Genomic DNA, 15,534 nt, shown 5'->3' on the forward strand with positions numbered 1-15,534 from the left:
TATAGCAGCATAACTATAGAGATAGCTCAGGATAACCTGAGCCACTCTAACTATAAGCTTTATCAAAAAGGAAAGTTTAAGCCTAGCCTTAAAGTAGACAGGGTGTCTGCCTCACCTGATTGTTACCGAGATCTGGTATAATATGTCATATCAATATCACCCTTTAGAAAAATATTTACTCAGACAAATGTTGGTGTGTTCGATACTTATTTTACCCGCTGTGTGTGAACCGAATTTCATAAAGGTTGATATGATTCTGCAGGTGGGAGACAGCATCGTCCACAAAGCCAGAGAGACCCTGGAGAGAGCCATCAAGCTGGTCAATGACACCAAGAAGTGGGGAGCACGTGTCGTATACGGAGACACAGACAGGTAGCCTTGCCTACGGTGCCATGCTGGCTCTGAGGAGTTAGCAGCCTCCTGGAGGCCTGGGTCAGACAGATGCTGCGCTTTAGGACAGGGGTCAGCAAACCAAACTGCTCAAAGAGACATATAGGACCAGAAAAACAAAAACAAATCTGTCTGGAGCCGCAGAAATGTGAAAGTCATATAAGCCTCGAATAGCAATACGGGCTCCAAGTGTATAAAAAAGGACTATCTGAGCTTAAATATATTATAAGCTTCGATTATTAGATGTTTATTCTGGAGCAAATGTCGCATAGAAGCATGAGGTGAGGGAGGAGCAGATTTCACTGCTCGGTTTAGGTTTTGTTGCATTAATGAAATGATAGAAACACAATAAAGGAATCTTTCTATGCTGGACGTGTTTCTGTTGGGAGGAGCTGATTGAGTCGTGAGGAACCAAGCAGGAACTGACATCCATCAGAGCAGAGCTCTCTAACCCTGAAATCCCACCTCCTCCGTCACCAGCGTTCTTTGGTGTTATTTTTATTTTGAGGATTTGGGGGAAAAATGGAAGAAAGTTTCCATCCCTGCATCAGAGCGTTAACTGTTAGATCTGTGAACGGTTTTCTATGCTTGTGACCAAACTAGCAGCAGTAGTGGAGTTTGCAAATGCAATCCACTTCTTAAATCTATCTTTGCTCTCCTTTAATTTATCCAGAAGTTCTGCAATCGCACTTTTTCTCTTGGTGGTCAGGTGCATATTTAGCATGGTCTGCTCAGTACTTAGCGGCGCTGTCTGCAGGTTCCCGTCAGGTAAAGTGTGACCAGCTTGTTCTGGTGTCTGCAGCATGTTTGTCCTGCTGAAAGGAGCCACCAAGGAGCAGGCCTTCAAGATCGGACAGGAGATCGCCGAGGCCGTAACCGCCACCAACCCCAAACCTGTCAAGCTCAAGTTTGAGAAGGTAGGAAAAAAAGCACGACGGGCAGGCAGCCATTGTTTATTCTGATCTGAGCTGTTAACCATGTTTCTGTGCGCCAGGTGTACCTACCCTGTGTGCTGCAGACAAAGAAGCGCTACGTTGGCTACATGTACGAGAGTCTGGATCAAAAAGAGCCGACGTTTGATGCCAAAGGGATAGAAACAGTGCGTCGTGATGGATGCCCCGCGGTTTCCAAGGTAACAGGGCTTGCCGTCCCTGCTGTGGTTTCTCCTCTGTAGGTTCTGCTCGTGGCCTGAAGCTCTTCTTGCGTGTCCCAGATTCTGGAGCGTTCCATCAAGCTGCTGTTTGAGACGCGAGACATCAGCCAGGTGAAGCAGTTCGTCCAGCGGCAATGCGCGAAGGTTCTGGACGGCCGGGCCAGCATGCAGGACCTGACCTTCGCAAAGGAGTACCGAGGCAGCGGGTCGTACCGGCCCGGAGCCTGCGTGCCTGCTCTGGAGCTCACCAGGTGTGTGTGAGGGAAAGTGCCAGAATGTTCACCTGTTCTTCCTGCAGCAGCTGTCCTTATAGTGGTTGAATCTGTTGCTAGGCAACCCTTTTCTGACTGGTGATGAGATTTTACTGACAGATGGAAGGAAATGTGAGACGTCTGTTTTGTTCTTGTTGTCTTGTTGTCCTCTGCAGGCGTATGATGGCGTACGACCGCCGGCTGGAACCCCGCGTGGGAGAGAGGGTCCCCTACGTGATCGTGTACGGGATGCCCGGCGTGCCCCTCATCCAGCTGGTGCGCCGCCCCATGGAGGTCCTGCAGGACCCCAGCCTGCGCCTAAACGCCACATACTACATCACCAAGCAGATCCTGCCGCCACTCGGCCGCCTGTTCCAGCTGATCGGGGTGGACGTCTTCAGCTGGTACCAGGAGCTCCCCAGGGTGAGCTCCGAGCTGGAAGTCAGTGGTGTGATGATAGAGCACTGCTGCCATCTGCTGGCAGCTCTGCAGATCAACACCCTGGCTCACCATGGAGACCATCCTGATCCTGTGGTGCTGAGAGGAAAGTGTTAAAGCAGGATGTCTGTCTTTCATCAGGTCCAGAAAGCTTCCTGCTCCTCTGGGCTGGGCGGGGAGGAGCCCACTGGGAGGAAGGGAACCATTTCCCAGTACTTCACCACGCTTCACTGCCCCGTCTGTGACGAGCTGACCCAGCTGGGGGTGTGCTCGCGCTGCCGGGCCGACCCTCAGAGGGTGGCGGTGACCCTGTACCAGGACATGAGGCAATGGGAGAGTCAGCAGGAGCAGCTGCTCAAGGTGAGTCCGCCCTGAGGGACGTCACTGCTGGAGTCTGTTTCTCTACCTGAACCAGTGAAGAGCACAAACCAGGGAATCCGAAGATGAAACTTTGAAAAATGTTTTCATTTAATTCAATTCCATTTATTTCTATAGCACCAATTCACATCACATGTCATTTCAAGTTACTTTCCAGTTCACCAGATCATCCAGTCAGATTGATCCAAAGTTTTCTTTCTATGAAAAGCTGATTGCATCGACTCATTGACTCTTCAGCAATCCCTCACACTAAGCATGCTAGTAGCGACAGTGGAGAGGAAAGACTCCCTTTTAACAGTGTTAAATAAGGAAGTTATGTCCCCCTGAAGGCGGTTACGCCTCAGAACTTTCCTTCCAGTTCTTTTCCTGGGAGCAAGTTACCTAGTGTAATTATGCTTAACTCAAACTGGGTAAAACCATATTAAAAGGACTACAGGAGTAAAAAAGTCATAGTTTATTTCAGTTCTGGTCGTTAGAGGACAGAGAAATTGCTTGGAGTCGGCACAGCTGTGTGCCCAAAATGTCAGCAAGCGTTGGCATCAGGCAAAATTGAACCCCGAACAAGAAACACGAGTCTATGTGTTGCATCAGGTGGATGCTTAGCTGTTCATGTCAGAAACTCACACACCATCCATGACCTGACCTTCATGCCTCTTGCATCTATGCCTCAGGATTACAGATAGCGCTCCTCTATCAGTCTGGCTCCGGGATGTGTCCTTAACCTGTGTATCTACCAAAGACAAGAAGACTGTCCTCATTAGATGGCCTCTGTACACACATTTCACCATGTGAAGGAAGGCCTTCTACTCAATCTAATCTGGCTAACAGATTAATAATACACATGATTAATAAAGAATGAATCTAACAACAGGAATAAACCTCCAGCAGAACCAGACTCAGTGTGAGCGGCCATCTGCTGAGGCTGACTGGGGTTCAAGGAGACAGAAGCAGAGATACAAAAAGCAGCTGTAAAAGTCCATTAAATTTAAAACTCTTACAACTATTTTTTATTATGTTTTTCAAAGTTTCATTCCTGAATTCCTTAAAATTTCCATTTACAGAATGTGTTCTTTGGGTTAGGGTTAGGAACAATCCACTGTATAGAGTCTTAGTCCTTTAATCTCAAACATAAAGTGGAACCAAACTAAATCTGTAGTCAGAATGACCAGGACGGTTTGCATTGTGAGCTCCATGAAATAAGACATTTTATAAAATATGAAAGCTGATTAGAGAAGCACAGAAATAGTCGACCTGACAGGAAAATATTTATTGGATTCTTTCTACCTGGTTTTATGCTGTTCGATGTGACTTCATCGATTCGTAAGCAAAAGAAGAAATGAAACTACTTTAAATATCATGTCTAGTTTGGCATAAAGAAATTAAGGGAGCTCAGATCTGCACTGAGCTTTTTTATCGATTAGATGCTCCCTTAAAATAATTTCAGTATTTATACCTTTAAAACCTCAGATGACTTTATGCCCCTAAACAAACAGCACACTGTAGAAAAATAAAATCTAAATAAGTAATTTTATCCTGGAATAAGTGCATTTTCTCTTGAATTGAGGAGGTAAGTGAAACGCTTTGCCAATGGAACAAGACAATTTACATTTAAAATAAGACAAACAACAACTGCATTGTCTTATTTCAAGTGCAGATTATTTAATCTTATTTTAAGAGTAAAAAAATCTCCATCTCCATTTCTTTGGCAAATAATCTTATTAACCTGCTAAATGAACTTAATTTAAGAAATGTTTACTCATTTCTTGATTGTTTTTGCAGTGCAGCAGACTGTTAGCTACAGAAGGGTATTGCATTCACCAAAGAAAAACAAATCTGACAGCTGATCTGATAATTACAAGATAATGAGATCTTTTCTCATAATTAACAGATAAGATCTCATATTTAGGAGATCAGGAAGGACAATCATTGCTGAGCTACGCTACATGAAACGTGAACAATGAGTGGGTTGTCGGATTTAATCTGCTTTTATTTCCTTTTAGATATGCAACTCTGGGAAATACTGAGTTTCCTCAATGTGGATGGAATTAGTTTTAGTTTGTCGGCATTGTGCAGATACCATAAAGTCCTTAGAATTGTTTATGTGAAAAAGCCCACTCTGACCTGCTGGAATCTCCCTGTTCCTGCAGGAGCGATTAAACCAGCACAGGATGCTTTATGGAGATAAACTAAAGCATCTGAAATGCATTCCTGCTGGCTTCTGGCGTCCCAAACAAAGGAGTTCAGCTGAGGCTTCAGAAGCGTTTAAAACGACCAGGTCCCAACTTGGTTCATATGACAAACTAAAACCATACGGAATCCGTTTTAATGGAGCTGTAGACAGATTTTGGCATTCGTTCATAAGGCTGCATGCTTACTTCACAACTAGTAATCCCAGGCGTATCAGGTCAGACCTCGCTACAGAGAAATGTTCAGTGGAACAGATGCAGATATTTTTAAGAAGTAATCATGAAGACTTGTTTTCTGAGAGAGGCTACATTACAAGCTCAGTTAATCATGACCAAATATATAGACAAGATCTCCTAATTATGAAATTGTGTCTCGTTATTACAAGATCTTTTCTCATAATGAGATCAGTATCTCATAATTACAACATATGAGCTCGTAATTATGAGATACTGATCTCGTATTTGTGAAATATTGACCTCATTATGAGAAAAGATCTCATAATTACGAGATCTTTTCTCATAATGAGATCAGTGTCGCGTAATTACGTGATAAGCCGTTTTTTTCTTTGGTGAATGCAATACGCTTCCGTGGTTTGTTAATCACTGATGCACTGGAAAAACGATCTAGAAATAAGACAAAAAAATTTTTAATTACGTTTATTTACGCTTAATTTGAGTAGGTAAATGATAGTTTGCCAATGGAATGAGTATTTTTACTCTTAAAATAAGATAGATAATATGTGCTTAAAATAAGACAATGCAATTGTGTTTTCTTATTTTTTAATGTAAATTGTCTTGTTCCATTGGCAAAATGTCTCTTTAACCTCCTCAATCCAATAACAAATGCACTTATTTTAATAAAAAATTACTTATCTAGATTTAGATTTTTTTTCTAGTGTGTAATTTCAACCTGTCGCCAGAGGGGGGCGAACTTGAGCTAAGCTCCTTTAAAATCATTATAGATTCATTTATTCAAGTTTGGTCTTAAAATGCAGTCATTCTAAAATCATTTGGTTAGATTTGGTTATTTTAGTCATTATTTAAAAGCCTTAAAATGCAGATTTGCAAATAAAAAGTAGGGTTTTTAGTCTAGGTTGCACACTACACCATTAAACTTAAGTCAGTATTTATATTTAATGATGTGAAATTTGTTTCCAACTTTCAGAAAAAACGTAAGTTTGGGTTTTGTAATAAAGTTATTGCTGGTGAAGCTGGTTTGTTCTTATTTCCAGCAGGGATCAAAATGTGCTTTTCTAAAAAAAACTTTTTTTTCAGATGAAGTTAATCAGTTTTATTGAAGTTCAGCCAATCAGGATGCAGACTGTCTCATTAACCATGGCGTTGTGTGTTCAGATCTGCAGGAACTGCAGCGGCTGCGCTGAGCGGCAGGTCCCCTGCGTGTCCCTGGACTGTCCCGTCCTCTACAAGCTGTCCCGGGTCAGCAGACAGCTCTCCAAGGCCCCCTACCTCAGACAGCTGCTGGAGCAGTTCTGATCGGCTCATTTGGTGCTAAACTCTGACGCTTCACTCACATTTTAACGGTGCTTTGAATAAACTGGTTTGTTTTTTTTTATATTTGATCTGGTGATTAACTCTAAGTTATGAGACGCTGGTTTACTGCCGCCTCCATAAGCTGCTGGGTGAAGCCGATTCCACTCCCTGATGATTGACGCCACTAAGAGACGGAGGCCACGTTTCCTCCTACAGTCCGACCGCGTTAGCGCGAAAGCTGAACCTTCAGAAGGTGCCATGTTTCCTGCGATTGTACCGCCGTCGATCCGACGCATCCTTCAGCAGAGGGTGAGAACTGGAACTGCGTTTCTTTTCAATCTGGGACTGTTGCAATACTGTATGATAAAACGTCATGAAGAGTATTTCTTTGTGAACATGGGTTTGATGTACGTGTCCGGTTTCCTGTGCAAACCTGCTTCTAAACTACAGCATCTTTCCTCAAACATGGAGGATCTGTTTGTAAAAATGTAAAAAAAGAAAGGAAAAAAAAAAGATATGGAAGGTGTTTTTGATTGTTTTTATTGACGTGGCCGTGGTTGGAGGTTTGAGATGATTTAATAAAAACAAACTCAGTATTCATCAGCCTTTCTGTTCAATCATTAACCTTCACAGTGATGTCATACGTTGATTCAAAACAAAGAGATTCTTCATTCAACAGAGTCCTTCGTGAACCGCCGGGTGTCCTCAGGAAGGCACTGGAGTGTCAGGCTCTGTTGGGCCTGTAGGGGGAGCCAGAGCCCCATCTATCAGCCAGTGTTCAGCCAGTGACCCTGCTTCGCCACGCCGCAGAAACACAGGAACCAATGAAAAGCAGCGTCTGCCGGAACGCTGAGCGCCATGTTTCAGTCCTTCTGTCTGTTCAGTAACAGCAGCAGCTTATGTCTGGGAGTCTCCCTGCAGCAGATCGCCGTCTGACTCCGTGGTCACCGTCACAGCGCCGCCATCAGGAGGAGACGACTCCTTACTGGGGGAATTAGAACTCGACGCGTCGTCCATTTCGATGATTTCAAAGTCTGCGTCGTTCCACTGATCGGCCTCGTTCTGCTGCTCCTCCTCCTCATCGGCGCCTGAGTCCAGCAGGGCCTGTCTGTACTCGCTGTCGTCGGCGTCCGAGCGACCCCTGATGCCAGGCTTCCTGCTCTGATCGCCGGGGGCCGAGGCGACCTTGTACATGACGGGGAAGAGGATGGAGGTGAAGGTGGCGGTGATGATGGACAGGTACATGAGCAGCGGCTGCTTTGGGAAAACGCCGAGCAGGAAGCCCACCAGAGAGGGGAGCATCATCTCTCCCAGCGCCGCCCCCACCACAAAGGCCGCCGCCGTCTTGCCCGTCACTGTGGTGTACTGCTCCAACCAGGAGATCCCGCTGGGGAAGGTGGTTGCCATGGAGGCGCCGTAGAGCCCGGTGCCGAACCACAGCACGGCGTGGTTGTTGGTGAAGAGGCAGAGAAGGAGCGAGGAGAGGACGGAGCCCAGCAGGCAGAGCAGGATCATGGTGCCGGGGTACAAGCAGGCCGCAAAGAAGATGGCCGCCCCTCGAGTGGCGGCGAAGGTGCCCCAGAACAGAGAGTTGAGCCCCGCAGCGTGGGCCTCAGGCATGTGGGCGTAGTTCGTGGCGAAGGTAAAGATGAAGGTGCCGTACGCCACCTCGGCGCCAACGTAAGCGAAGAAGAAGAAGAAGAGCAGGGCGACGAGAACAGAGTGGTGTTTGGCCACACGAGGGCGCTCTGACGCCGCCTGCGCTTTGTCCCTCGACTTGCTGCCGCAGGCGTAGAGGAGGAGGAAGAGGAAGGAGATGAAGAGGAGGACGGAGCCGATCACAATGTAGGCCCACATGGACTTCAGGGTGATGCGGCTCATGGCGGCGGGGGGGCTGGTGGGTGTGAGCGGCGAGCTGCCGTTTCCATCATGGCCAAACAGCAGCTTGGCTATGATGGGGGAGGCGAAGGCTCCCGCTGCGAAGCTGAAGTGAAGAGCCTGCATGTGGGGGCCGGAGTTCTCCCCCCACGTGTTCAGGATCAGCACGTTCCCACCTGACAGACAAGACAGAGGGAAAAGATTACCCACAACCACCACAGAAACAATCATCCTACCAGACACCAGGGGAGGGGGGGCCTAGTGGTCAGAGCACAGGGCTCGGATCCTGAGGTTCTGAGGTTGAAACCAGCTGCCACTCAGGGTCCCTTAAGCCCCGATAGCTCCCCCGGCGCCCAAAGATGGCAGCCCACCGCTCCATCAGGGGATGGTTAAATGCAGAGAGTTAACTTCTCCATTATCAGATCTATAGAGTTCAATTTCATTTATATTTTATTTATCTTTACGGCTGACCAATCAGCTTCCAGTTAGGAAACTAGAAGAGTTAACTAAACATGATCAACAAAATAAAGGTTGGACCTAAAACTGCCGCAGAATATCAGGTATTTTCTACCAAAGCAGCCATGATGGCGAACAGCTGAGCCTCATAGTCTCCTATCAACATGAACACAACCTGCATCCATTCAGCAGAGCAGCTCAGAATAGAAAGATTATTATATGGAACAAAGTTACACAAATAAGATTACATGATAAATCCGGAACCTTAAAAGGGAAATCTGTTTGTCTGGTGATGGAAAAGAAAATCAGGGTTTATACAGGAATGAGTAACTCTAATTAAATGCTTTTTAATGCTCTTAGAACTCATTTTAATGCCATCAACAGGTACCCATGACTCTTCTTCATAATCTCTACGGCCGACAGGCTGCAGCCATGTCCTGAATTCCTGGTTTTCAGCCACTTTTGTTCAAATTTACCATGGCAGCGCTCCAAGGCAGCTCCTCTCAACAATTTAACAAAATATGTCACTTAAAACGATACAAACTAGACATCAAACCCGCATCTATGATCGCCAACGCCTGCTGGAGCTACGGTCACAAAATGTTTTAAATACTGACATTTTTGACTGTTTAAAAAGCTGCGGACGGATGTAAACAAAATAACGAAGCATCTAGAGGGGAAGCACTGCCCTCTGCAGGTGAAAATGAGGACAGCACCCTAAATGCTTCCCTGCCAAATGCTGAAACATCGCCAGCCGGCTCCTCCCGGCCCCCTCCAGCTTCCACACCTTCTCCAGCATCGTCTGTCGCTGCTAAACCTGCTGATGGCACCTCTGCTGCTTCAACCACGTCAACTTCTTCAGCCCAGGAGGCTACCACCCTCATAGCATCGTCATCATCGTCCTCTTCCTCCCATGAGCCAGGAGAAGCGAGTGCTTTAGGAGCTGGAGGCAGTAGCAGCAGCTCAACAACAGCTGCTGATTACCTTATCATGGCTGCACTATAGAGAGCTGCTCTAATCGAAATGTCTTTTTCTTTACACTTGTGTATACAGAATGACTAAATAAACTTTGCATTTCCCCATTCTCTAGCTTTTTCTCCGCCTCAAGCGTCTTTTCCCAACATACGTCTTTAGGATCAACCGGAAGCAGTTCACTGCAAACACATAGAATCAGTTATATCTGTTATATCTGACGAGATTATTTGTATAAATGTTTTTTTTTTTTTATAAAGCATTTGAAATGCCACGATAATCAGATTTAATGAATTTGAATGCCAATTAAGGCCTTAACTTAAAAAAAAAATAATTAAATGACATGATTTTTAATGACCCACGGAAACCCTGTTAATAATAAACTAAAGCAAAAAAATGAGGATTTTTTTTTTAAGAAATGGAAAATAATTAAAAAATATATATTTGTCTTGGTTTCATATATAAGGTGAACAGGTCAGAAAGATGCGTCATCAGCAGAGGTGGTGGAACAGGAACAGCTTCCAAACTGGCAGCGACTCAAAGCTGCTTGAACCAAACCGGTTGGACCAGATAATACAACGCTAAATTTGCCTCCTCTTCCTCACGTCTGCAGAATGAAATACAGACACAGACTTCAACAGGATAAATAGGCAGGGATGCAATGCTAACAGAGCTGCAAACACTATAAAACACAGCATGATTTGTTAAGGTGAGCTCTGTGTTTCCACCTTAAAGCTTTCTCTCTTCTCTTTCCTGAGAACGGATCACTCAGGACTAACTCTTTAAATAACACTTCATAATGTTTATGGATTAAATAACCAGGAGACATGACTACAGATTCTGATAGAAACTGTTGAGCTTAACCCACAGTCTGACCTTCCAGCTGGCTCCTCTTACCTGTGTCTAAAGCTCCCATAGCCATCCCCACCACAGACATGATCCCGGTGAGGAACAGCACCTGCTTGCAGAAGGGGATGGCATACATCCCCAACGCCGTGAGCAGCATGGAGATCCCTGCAAGGAGAGACGGGTGGAGGAAACGTTGAAAGGTGGAGAAAAGCAGAACATCTCTTTACCAGGAGGAGGGGGGGTTACCTAGCAGGACGTGGGGGTTCATGCACTCAAACAGGATGCCTCCGATGAGCGAGCCGCCGATGTAGCCGACGGCGCGGCCGGTGATGATGTAGGAGATGTTGCTGATGTTCTTGTGCACATTGGCGGCCAGATCCTGGAAGGTGGGGCCGACGACGGAGATCCCCATCCCCTGGAGAGAGAGAGAGGAGGACGCTTAGAGCTGCAGGAAGACGGCGAGGCGTCTCATTTTACAGCTGCTTCCTTTTGCCTTCGGTTTAAACGGAACAGAAATAACTAAATCAGCAAAGAAAGCTTCTTTAAAGCCAACCTGATTCAAACCAAGCCATCTACTCTGGATCCTAACCTTAGGAAAACCCCTCTAACCAGCGGTTAGCCGCATCACACACATTCTGCAGGTGTCTCCATCTTTACTGCCTGATGTCACGGTTTGAGATACGGCGGGTCAGAGGAAACGGCTGCACTCTCTAACCGTCGTAGATCTAGGTCTGAGCAAAGAAACAGAAGATGGTGTGTGGAAACCTGACAGAGCCAATAATTAGCTTGATTTATTTCATTCCAAAAATCTATGTAATGTTGAAAACTGGACTACGGAGTGAAGTTTACTCCATTTTTTTGCAAAAAAAGAACATTTGAAAATGGAAATTTGGGGGGGGTGCATTCCAGAAAACTTTAAAAAATGTTTAAATGAATAAAAGGTTCTTAAGGTACATTTGCAGTTTTCTCAGACTTTTTTTTTTCAACAATTTAATTTTAATATTTATATCAACAAATACTTAAGAAATCATATATAGCCATTTTTATTTAAGATTGTGTCTCACAGTGGGTATGTACCTACCATGACAATTTCAGACCCTCCAAGATTTCTAAGTGGGAGACCAAAATAGCAAATAGTGTTCAAATACTTACTTCCCTTGCTGTGTTTAAATATATATACATATATACACATATTTTTTCATATTGAGTTTTATAAATACGTATCAAGTACTCTTCACCTCTATCCCAATATAAACACTTGCTTTAGACCAATAAAAATCTTATTTCTAACGTCCAGCAGACCAAAACAAACTCACCCCAGAGGAAAGGGGAGAAAATGTGATCTGGAAAACAACATTTGAAAGAATATAATCGCAAAATTCATCTGAGAAAAAAAATTTGAAAAAAGTTACATTTAAATAAATGTTTTTTTTTAAACATTACTGAAAATCTAAATCTGAGATATGGAAATTATTTTCTTGAAAAAAAAAAACTTTTAAAGTTTTTTTTCTAGATTGCTTCTTTTTCTTTTAAAATTTAAATTCATTTTTTTGTAAAAGTTTTCTTTGCTTGAAACAATAATGGCACAAAAGTCCCTCCATACAGGATAAAAACATTTGTCTGCAAAAACCCACAGCAGCATGATGCCACCACCACCATGCTTCACAGCAGTCAGAGGTTCTTTAGGTCTGCTCTCCCTGCCTTAACTCATCCAAACACTGTTTTTGTTAGATTATTTTGTCTCGTTTCCTGTTTAACTTTTCTCCTCATGAATAAACGCCTAAACAGTATTTTAAAAGAGGCAGAGGTTTACAAATCTTAACCATCCCATCTAGATTTGTGTTTCTGGCAACAACAAAATCCCAAGGTCAGTAGAATATGAGGAAGAAGAAGGAGTCTTTGCTGTGAAACTGTTTAGAGTGAGGATAGTTTACCGCAGTGATCTATGAGCAGGAATAAGTGAAGTTTAATCAGGTCCTGTTTAGAGGGAACAAACCACGGTGCTGCAGGGGAACAAAGACCTGAGCCTGTTTCACTTCTCCAACTGGAACTGGAGACGTTAGGAAAACAGCAGACTCTTTCGCTGTATGTGCTGCTGGTTTCTGTAAGGTGGCGTGAGCTGTGGAAGAGCAAGTTTTGCAAGTATGGAAATCCTGTCTGTGCAGGACATGGAGATAACGTCCCACAGCAGGCTGATAACCTGATACTAACACATCACAGCTCAGCGGAGAGACAAAACAGAGTTAGGAAGGACTGGGGACGATCAGGTGCAAAACACCCAAACACTGCATGATCCTGGAAGGGTTTCAACAACAAACTTTCAATATAATGTCAATAAAACCTAAGAATAAAACATCAGCACTTCCCAGTGGCGGTTCTAGACCAAATGTACCAGGGGGCCAGGAGGGGGCCAGCGGGTTTTCATGGGGGCAAGTCAAGGGATTCAAACATATTAAGAGAGCTGCATGAAGAAAATATTTCCATTCAGTTAGGTTTAATAAAAAATTATGCATCTTCCAACTGAAAATATTTATATTTTGCTTAAAAATGTTCAGTTGGATTATTGTTAAAATCAAAAATAAAAATCGTGTAGCTTTATAAATATCTAAAAGATCAAATAAAGCTTTTTGTTTGGAATATTAGGTCAACATACCTTCATAATTTAGGAATATTACATATTTCAAGCTTAATTTCAGTTAAAATTAGTTTTCTATAAAATCAGAATGAGAACTAAAATAAAAGAATTGATAATTCAGCTGTAAAAATTGGAGTATTTGTTTTTATTTGTAAAGAAAAAAACACGTAGCAGATGAAAACTGGGATCCTATCTCAATACCACTGAAGCTATCACCTTATTGTTTAAAAAAATTCTGTTTTATTAATTATTAAAGTTGCAGGGAAACGGCTGTTTCAATCACTGCATTTCCTAATTCTCCCCTGTGGTGCCCGACTTTACACCAGTGAATAAAGTGAATGTGATTGGTCGATTATCAAGGGGGTGGGATTGTTGTGGCGGAAGATTCACAAGCTTTTTGATTGTGGCCGGTTTGAATGAATCAAGATGCTATGACCGAAAACATTTGATTGACAGATGACCGTTGATATATGATTGGTCTGCATGAGATAACGAGAAAAAAAAACATATATTAAGACAGGATTTTATTTTATTTTTTTAATAGAAAGTTTCTAAACTTTGGGACAATATGCTCTGATTAAGAGTACATTTATATACATGTTTAAGCCAGAATGATTTAACTTATAAATATGATTTCCCAACGACTTTAAAATTTAAAAAGTGAAATAGAGGCCCTATCAGTAACCATGTCTGTTCCAGTGCAGATCATCTTTAGGATTTCTTTCAGTATTATGTCTTCAGAACAGAGGCCAGGATAGGGGCACTGGCCCCCGTTGGCTCCTGTCTAGAACCGCCCATGGCGCTAGTCGAGGCCTCCTGCAGAATGCGCGCTCCCGACGCGCGGGAACAGACTGTCAGGGATACCTACTTTGACACTACACTGGTGCTTAGATCTGAGGCGCGGCTGTCAGTCTGTCAGGTCACAATTACTGAGATAAATCTAGTTCAGATGACTTAATAGATAAAATAATTCTAATAATCACAGGTCTAGGGAGCTCTATGGCGTCCAGAGCAGTTATCTGACACAATGAAATAAATGTAACACATATAAATAGAACAGGATTTTTATTATTTTACAATCAATTTAGACTGCAACATTTCTCCTGCACCTTTATTTTTTTCGGGCATTTTTTTTTTCTTTTTCGGTGTCTATCGTGCTGATATTTACCAAACCCAGGAAGGATCCACACAGCGCGAGCGTCACCATCCAACGGCCGCACGCGCCGCTTCCTCCAGCGGACACCCTCACCCTGCTCTCTCCTCCCGCTTTCATTGACCTCTTGGCCAACTTCAGGGCGCTCTTTAGCCCCCGGCCGGCCTCCTTCCTCTGGTCAAACAGCGTGTCCTCCTCCTGCTCCTCCTCCTCCATGTTAGCGAAGCGAACGTGCTTCTTTTTGGCGACGCTCTCGCGCCCGGACGACATACCGGGATATTGCTCCTTTTCTCCGCAGGTGTTCCGTCCAAATGCAGCCTTTAGACGGGCCGCTCCAGCTAGCAGGCCCTCTGCTTGGCTTTCACTGGATGCTGCGACATTAGCAGAGACACGGGACTCAAACGGAGCGGAGAGCAATAACCTGACAGACAGCTGAGCGAAGCTGATTCCTCCCTCAGCAGCAGCAGCTACTGGCTGCTGGAGGTCTGCAAAGATCGTCTATTGCAGAAGATGATTTCTCAGAAACTGATGCTCACCATTTTCTCTCTGAAAACACACAAAGCAAGGTCAGGTTTATACAGAGTAATTGTAAGGCTACCTTACAACAATACACTTTTTTTTGTGCATAACCAGTTCATAAAGAGGCCTTTGTAAAATATTATATAAAGTTGCGGGTGGGTTCACGTTGCTGCAGTTTGACCGGTAGATGTCGCTGAAAATCACACATTGTAGCTTTAATATTGAAATCTGCCTTTTTGTGCACAACGAATTTTAAAAACTTTTATTTTTTTTTTTACATATTGAATTCCTTGGACTGAATTTTTGTCTGGTAAAAATTCAGCTGCAAAAAAAAAAATTGTCTGCAAAATATTCGGCAAGAAAAAAAAAAATAAAGCATGAAAAAGATTCAACTAGAAAAAAAAAAATAAACGCCTGAATAAAAATTCAGTTGCAAAAAAAATTAGCTGCAAAAAATTAGCTTGCAAAAAATTCAGCTGCAAAAAAATATTCTGCAAAAAATTCAGCTGTAAAAAAAAAAAAACGCCTGAAAAAAATTCAGCTGCAAAAAAAAAAAATGCCTGAAAAAAAACAGCTGTAAAAAAAATCAGCTGCAAAAAATTGCCTACAAAAAATTGAGCTGAAAAAAAGATTTCCCTGCAAAAAAGTTCAGTTGCAAAAAATTTAGCTGCAAAAAATTAGCTTGCAAAAAATTCAGCTGCAAAAAAATGATTCTGCAAAAAATTCAGCTGTTACAAAATTAGAAAAAAAAAAAACGCCTGAAAAAAATTTAGCTGCAAAAAATT

General features: G+C 43.3%; 2 protein-coding genes across 2 annotated transcripts in view; one reads left to right on the forward strand and one right to left on the reverse strand.

Moving 5' to 3' along the window:
- rev3l (REV3 like, DNA directed polymerase zeta catalytic subunit) overlaps nt 1–6,800 on the forward strand; it is a 90,578-nt gene extending 83,778 nt beyond the window's left edge. Inside the window, exons 24-30 of the mRNA XM_015386795.1 lie at nt 263–372; nt 1,193–1,307; nt 1,385–1,522; nt 1,604–1,794; nt 1,971–2,217; nt 2,374–2,592; nt 6,150–6,800. Of these exons, the coding sequence (XP_015242281.1) occupies nt 263–372; nt 1,193–1,307; nt 1,385–1,522; nt 1,604–1,794; nt 1,971–2,217; nt 2,374–2,592; nt 6,150–6,290 (1,161 nt within the window). The 3' untranslated portion in view covers nt 6,291–6,800. The remainder of the gene's footprint in view (nt 1–262; nt 373–1,192; nt 1,308–1,384; nt 1,523–1,603; nt 1,795–1,970; nt 2,218–2,373; nt 2,593–6,149) is intronic.
- Nucleotides 6,801–7,071: 271 nt separating this feature from the next.
- Nucleotides 7,072–14,731, reverse strand: mfsd4b (major facilitator superfamily domain containing 4B). The gene is made up of 4 exons (XM_015386803.1): nt 14,246–14,731; nt 10,689–10,857; nt 10,491–10,607; nt 7,072–8,341 (listed from the first exon to the last, which is right to left on the reverse strand). The coding sequence occupies exons 1-4, from the start codon at nt 14,498–14,500 to the stop codon at nt 7,185–7,187; spliced, it is 1,698 nt and encodes a 565-aa protein (XP_015242289.1). The 5' UTR covers nt 14,501–14,731; the 3' UTR covers nt 7,072–7,184.
- Nucleotides 14,732–15,534: the final 803 nt, after the last annotated feature.

Source organism: Cyprinodon variegatus, unplaced genomic scaffold (assembly GCF_000732505.1).
Source record: "Cyprinodon variegatus isolate N-32 unplaced genomic scaffold, C_variegatus-1.0 Scaffold378, whole genome shotgun sequence".
NCBI classification, from domain to species: Eukaryota; Metazoa; Chordata; class Actinopteri; order Cyprinodontiformes; family Cyprinodontidae; genus Cyprinodon; species Cyprinodon variegatus.

Bases quoted from the DNA above. Each gene is read 5' to 3' on its own strand.
- mfsd4b (XM_015386803.1), bottom strand. From the start codon at position 14,500: ATGTCGTCCGGGCGCGAGAGCGTCGCCAAAAAGAAGCACGTTCGCTTC. The intron at 10,858-14,245 runs GTAAATATCAGC...CTCTCTCTCCAG, and splicing joins GTGGATCCTTCCTGGGTTTG to GGGATGGGGATCTCCGTCGT. The intron at 10,608-10,688 runs GTAACCCCCCCT...CTCTCCTTGCAG, and splicing joins GAACCCCCACGTCCTGCTAG to GGATCTCCATGCTGCTCACG.